At 34.8% G+C, this 7,028-nt stretch overlaps 1 protein-coding gene across 2 annotated transcripts in view; it reads right to left on the bottom strand.

The window, feature by feature from the left end:
- Nucleotides 1-1,139: 1,139 nt before the first annotated feature.
- The window catches only part of SDCCAG8 (serologically defined colon cancer antigen 8), a 154,686-nt gene continuing 148,797 nt past the window's right edge, over nucleotides 1,140-7,028 (bottom strand). The window contains exon 16 of one of the 2 annotated variants that reach the window (XM_008586621.1): nucleotides 1,140-1,275. In XM_008586621.1, coding sequence (XP_008584843.1) covers nucleotides 1,140-1,275 — 136 coding nt within the window. The remainder of the gene's footprint in view (nucleotides 1,276-7,028) is intronic. The other variant, XM_008586622.1, reaches the window with a different exon arrangement.

Here is a 7,028-nt window from a genome sequence, read left to right as displayed (position 1 = left end):
AGACTGCCTTTCTTCTATTCAATATAGTGAGTAATCAAAGTTGTAAAAATACCTTCCCCTTCTCTCAGAATTCTAAATGTATTTTAAATTAAAAAAAATAAAAAAGGAGTTTATAAACATTCTAATTTTCTCTAAATTGTTTAACAACTATTTTTGAAAGAGAGAAGGCATGGGGTGACTAGGGACTGGGTGGAGATGGGGAGCTGGAGGCCAAGAAAACATTTCCACTGCAAGTCCAAATCTATGGAAACCAATTCATTGTCTGCTATAAAATACTGAGTTTTTTTCTCCCCTGGGGCATCCTTTATTACACAGAAATTACAAATGGCACATTTATAAAAATAATAGGGGGCTGTGTTTATTATGGGGGGAAAAAAGAAACCAATACTGCACAAAAAAGGAAAGGAATTTGCAGTCAAATGATCAAGATTCAAGTTTGAACACTACCACTTATTCCTTCCATTAGTCTCTCTGAGCTGAGTTTCTTCATCTAGAAAAAGAGAGCAATAATCCTTGATGACATTTAGTTGGTGGCTATTATGAGCCAGGTGCTTTACATATATTATATTTGATCTTTATATAAAGTGCAATGTGGATATTATTAGCACCAATGTATAAGTGAAAAAACAGACACTCAGGGAGGTTAAGAGAATAGCTCCAAAGTAACACCACTGGAAAGAAGCAAATGGTCTGTAGTAAAGTCCTGACTCTGGCAACACTATCTTGGTGCAACCTCTGATAAGACATTTAATCTCTTTTGGCCTGGTACATGTTAAACCTCACAAAAAGCCTACAATACAAAAAGCCTTCTAATTTCTAGAAGAGAAGTTTTGAAATTCCTCCATATTACAATATCACCAACTTATACCTTAAAGGTTGATGGTTTTCCTCCACTGCTCAATATTAAATCTAATTCTGTATCTTTAGAGAATAGTAAAAAGGGGCTGTGCTCTCCTCTTTGTATATAATAAGAACAACCTAAATTGAGGAAGCATAAATCCATAAAAGTATTTGATTTTGAGCATGTCCTGGGAGTAGCATAATGATCATGAATTCTATTTATTCCACAGCAATCCCCCTTCTGTTTGTGAACCAAACACATTCCATGTATAACACCTGAGCTGATTATTAAACCTTTATTACCTCTGCTTCATTGTCTCATGTAGTCTCCCATGCTGGACACACTGTTCCTCCAATTCATCATTTCTCCTCTGTAACTTTTCCAGTTTTTCATATGTATACCTGTTTTCTTGACTGAGCTGAGCTATTTCAGATCTAGAGAGATAAAAACACAGAAATAATAGAGGTTACAGTTCTTACTACTAGAGCATAGTGCATATTTTTATTATACAACCTTAACATTACCTTAAATTCCATACTTTAACATAACAATGTAATAAAAGTTATTTATGTAAAAGAAAATATTTTGGAAATTGTTAAATGCCTAGTAGTTAAAACTCAAGTGTTACATAAATGAACTAACAACTCACTCTAATAGAAGTGGCTTCTCTAAGGAACAAGACAAAAGTGATAATGATCAAATCTTTTTTTTTAAACTATCATTCATTTAACAAGTATTTACTGAGTGCTTATTATAGGCCAGCCACCATGTTGTTAAAGAAGCAACCCCAGGCCTAATTTCTGTAACAGAGAGTTTCTTTTAATGAACATAGCCAACTTATTGGCATGTGGTTAAAATAAAATAGCTCGTGATAGTTCATTTTAGGTGTCAATTTGGCTGGGCTATGGTGCCCAGACATTTGACCAAACATTATTCTGGATGTTTCTGTAAAGTGTTTTTTGGATGAGATTAATATTCGAATGAGACTGAAATTGGTGGATCTTCCATAATGTGGGTGAGCCTCAACCAATCAGTTGAAGGCCTTAAGAGAACAAAGACTGACCTCCCCCAAGCAAGAAGGATTCATGCCAGCTGACTGCCTTTGGAATTGAACTGCAGCTCTGCCCTGGGTCTCCAGCCTGCCTGCCTACCCTGTAGATTTTGGACTTACCAAGCTCCACAATTGCAGTAGCCAATTTCTCGAAATAAATCTCTCTATGTCCACCTACCTATTTATCTATCAATCTATCAAGCAATTGATCTACCAAAGTGTGAGGTGATATCTCGTGGTTTAATTGGTATTTCCATAATAATTAGTGATGTTGAACATTTTTTTCTTATCTGTTGGCCATGTTTACATCTTCTTTTGCGAAATGCTTGTTCAAAAAAAAGTTTTGGTCTGAGCATAAAGAATGATGATACTATAAATTATGGGATACATACTACATTAGAGGTTCCCACAGAGTGCCCTGAAAAATCAGAAGCAAAATAAAACCTTTCCAGATGATCAGGAAGATTAAATTGAGTAGGTGGAATTTGCATGGGAATCAATTTTGGTTTCAGCCCTATGGTCTACCCCTGCCTTCCAAGTTTTTCTGGAATTCTGAGACGACATCAGGTTGTTTTGCATATACATATCCCCCTCTGCAGACACTTAAGGTTCACCTTTTCCACTCTTCTAAGTCAGGTACCACTTCCTCAGTCTTCTTTCTGTCTTCATGTACTGCATCTGGGATCACAGAGATCTCTTTTGGAGATGGTTGATGTCCCTCTGGAAATATGCTATGTGTTTAGTGTCTTAGATGATGATCTTAAGTCTCAAAATTTGAAGATAAGAAAGCTGTCTGTCCAAGAAAAATTGTATCCCTGTCCTTCTTTTAATTAAACTCTTAAATGTTGTCAACAACCACTATTTCCTCAGGCCCTACTGCCTCATCAGTTAGAAGTGAAAGTTCAAAACTCTTGTGTATCATAGTATGAGCAGTTTCCAGGTTAATGATTGGTTTGTTTCCTGAGGTTTAAGTAAGACTCCAATGTAAAATTAACTCCCTCCAAAGAAAGGATTTCTCCATTACTCAAAATAGCCTTTTCTTCCTAGCCAGGAAAGGATTTGGATTTGCTAAGGGAAATCTTACCTTACGAGTTGTTCATCCCAAGGACCAAGTTGCTTGCATGTAGGGAGCAACCTTTGGCTTTTAGTTCCCCTCATTCCTCATTTTCTTTTCACCTTGGTTCAAGTGCCATCCCAAAGGAAGCTTGCCCTGATTAATATCTTGCAGTTCTCAATATGTCAGCACATTCTTTGAAGCTACCTCTGGCCTTTATGCATAAATTAGCTTATAATTTATTCTAGAATTGTTCCCTATGCCTCATCTTCCTTACTAGATTATACGTGAGAGCATGGATTATCTCATTTTCAAGCTCAAAACAAGCGCTCAATCTGCATTTGTTTCTCCTAATAAGAATTTACTCTTGGGCCGGCCCGTGGCTCACTCGGGAGAGTGTGGTGCTGAAAACACCAAGGCCCCAGGTTCGGATCCCATATAGGGATGGCCGGTTTGCTCACTGGCTGAGCGTGGTGCTGACAACACCAAGTCAAGGGTTAAGATCCCCTTACTGGTCATCTTTAAAAAAAAAAAAAAAAAAAAAAAGAATTTACTCACATTTGAAGTAGTCTAAAACGAGTTGATAATGACTTAAGTTTCTCCTTTCATAATCACATACAATATAAAAGAACTCAGAGGCAGTTATAAAAAAATTTTAACTTAGTACTCCTTCCAAGATTAGTATCTCCTATCACATCATCACTAAAATAAATTCCAAAAGAAGAAGAAATATCCTTCAAACAGATTAGGAAAAAAATGCAGAACATTTATCTATTCTCAGGTACTAAGCAAAAAGACACATTTTAAAAGAAAAATCAAAGAAAAAGATAGATTTTACAATATAAAAATATAAAGCCTTTACACATGAAAATCATGTTTGGAAAAAACTGCGTTTGTGTGAGAATATTCGTTGTAGCACTGTTTCTAGAAACAATCTTGCTCTGTCACCCAATATCTGGAGATTTAACGTGGAAATCTATCAACAGGATATTGGTTATATTATGTATACAATGGAATATCAATATATTATTCTGCTAATGTGGCTATTTATTGACCTAAAACTATGACATATTTTGGTTTTTGACAAATAAATATTAAAAATCAGCACGTATAATGTGATTCCATTTTATAATTTAAAAAAGTCTTGACATGTATGCCAAATATTAGCATTGATTATTTCTGGGTAGTAATATCTGGAATGTTTTCTCCTTTCTTTATTTATCCTTTTCCATACCTTCTGAATTTTTACAAATGAACATGTGTTTTTTTTTTTTTTTTGGTCATTTTAATTTTGAAAAAAATTCATAATGAAACAAAATGTAGATGTTGATAGTGGGGGATGGGGAGGTTGTACATGTGTAGGAACAGGGTATAGGTGGGAACTCTGTACTTTCTGCTCAGTTTTACTGTGAACCTAAAATTGCTCTAAGAAATAAAATTTATTATTTTTAAAAAAGGTAAAGAACTACAAAAACACTGACAAAATATAAGACAAATGAAGATTAAAAGCATCATTAAATAAATTGCTACCCACACATTCTATTGAAATTCTAATTAAGAAAAGTACAAGGAATATGAAAAATATCCAAAGAAGAAGAAACACAAATGGTCAATAAACATTTGCAAAATGTTCACTTTCACTATTATTCAAAGAAATGCATAATAAAACCAGATACTACTGTTAAATATTTATTGCATGCCTACCCTATACCAAATAGTAGAATCCATCCTTTGAGAGTACATTAATGATTTCAATTAATCCTACAAGTAAGCATTTATTTCCCTTTTTCTCTGAGATGCATGAGGTGAACATGAAGTTTAATGATTTGCCTAAGGTCACCCAAATGGGGAAGCCAAGCTCAGATACAAATATTATCTGTCCATCCACCCACTGTGCAACACTGCCTCTCACTTTTTTTTTTCTTTTAAATCTCTCACTTCTTTTTAATGTCACATACTGATATGGGTAGATATTTACTGAGCAGAATTTAGTGTGGCAAAGTAACACACATCAATAACCTGACCAGGATTCATACCTTTTGGACCAGCAATCCCCTTTTAGGCATCTCTACTAAGGGCATCACCAAAAATTCAGATTTATGTACAAAGTTATTGTCTTATTATTCATAATAGTTAAAAATTAGAAACATCTTAAACACCTAATAAAGTATCAACACATACAAATGATTCAATTAAATTTTTGTTTCCAGAGTATTCACTGATATAGAAAAATGTTCATCAGATGAGATGATATTAGGTGAAAAAGCAGATGTAAAACTGTATACATATAATTTCAATCACAATTCAAATGAACATGTACATACACATGGCAAATGACTGAAAGGAAATATGTCAAATAGTAACAATCGTTATCTCTGGATGGTAATGTTGCAGGAAATTTTTTCCTTAATTCTCCTTTGCATTTTCCAAATTCCCCACATTGAGAATGTCTTACTTACATAATCACAAAAATGTAAATGTTATCTGTAAAGTATGTATTACTTTCAAGTGTGTTATTGCAACAATCCTTTTTCTGCTTTGTGTATTTTTGTTTTTTTCTTTATTTATAATGGTGATTTGCCTACCAACTTTATTGTTCAGTACAAATTTGACATACGTGCATGTACGCCATCCTTTATCTATCTAGAGCTCATGATATATTCATAGAACTAATAGTCTGCAAAGTTCAAAGAGTAAACTTGACACAAGTTTCTGTTAGTTTTGTGATATATTTGTGGCTTGATTATCCCGTGGCAAATAAAAGGATAATGGACTCTAATCCATTTTCATGGAAAATTTAGGTAATTTCTGGCTTTACAGAAGCATGAACTGTCCCTTGCATTTTCAGATAGCAGTTACATTGTGTAGTTCCATTTGTGTGAAATATAAGATGTTTTACTACTACAATTCAGATTACAATGGTAATTGCTTTCAAAGAGAAAACATGACATCTTAATTTTTTATTCTTTTAGATTCAGATTTCCCTTTTGTTAACAATTAGCAGAGGCCAGTATCAGTCTCCTCTTGTAGAATATAATTTTTATAGTATTCCAACCTAACATCTAAACATGCAAAGGAAAAAATAATAGTTCGAGCGGGTGTGTGTTCTTTACTTCAATTAAACTCACACAGTTGGATACCTACTGTTGCCAAAACGGTAATATAATTTATACATTATAGTCCACACAATAAAACTACACTAAAAGTCATTTAACAATATTTATAACACCATAAAATACAGTGTTAAAATATATGAACTGCAATATGTACCAAAATTATAAAATTTGTTTCTCATCATCAGTGATTAAAATCAGGATCATTGCTCTAGCCTCAATGCTCACGACCCTGGTGACAGATTAGAATTCAAATCTTAATGATCAATTTACAATTAACAAGATAGAAGTGAAACAAATTAAACCAACCATTATATATAACGAGACCCTATGGACTCCCATTGTTCCTCTTAATTACAAAACGCAAATCACGAATACACAATGGGCAGTGTTAGACATCAATCCACAAGCCTAGCAAGCAATCCAGAAAGTGACAATGACAGAAAAGAAAGAAGGGAAGCAAAACCACATAGACCCCAGTTCTGGGCTCTATCCTAATCTTTTCAAAGTGCTAGTGTGAGAGGCGAAAACCTAGCACACGCTTGATCTCCACTCTGTGCCTGGCAGAAACTCAGCTCCAGCCAGCCCTCGACCTTCCCGAGCTCTTCCCAGGCCAGATCTGAGACCGCACTGCAGATCACACTGCACGCTGAGAAGTTTTACTGCTGATTCACCTAAGCGCCTGGGGAGAGGGAACACTCCCTTTGCTTTGATAAAGAAAAATCACCGTGGTACCAAAGATACTTAAATATCTCCATTTACCTCCCTCAAAAACAACCCCATGGCTGTGAAAAGCTCTGAGTACTGGAGAATGCAGACGAAAGAGTAGCTAAACTTGATGTGAGTTTCAACTAAAATCAGCCAGAACGTCTGCCTGGCGCCAATTAAAAGCAAAAGGGAATTAATTCTCTTGCTTGATGGTCAAAAACAAGCTATACAAAATGCACAGAATCGGCAGTTCATTTTTAG

Source organism: Galeopterus variegatus, unplaced genomic scaffold (genome assembly GCF_000696425.1).
Source record: "Galeopterus variegatus unplaced genomic scaffold, G_variegatus-3.0.2 Scaffold4050, whole genome shotgun sequence".
NCBI classification, from domain to species: domain Eukaryota; kingdom Metazoa; phylum Chordata; class Mammalia; order Dermoptera; family Cynocephalidae; genus Galeopterus; species Galeopterus variegatus.
This window is presented reverse-complemented; position numbering and strand designations above follow the sequence as displayed.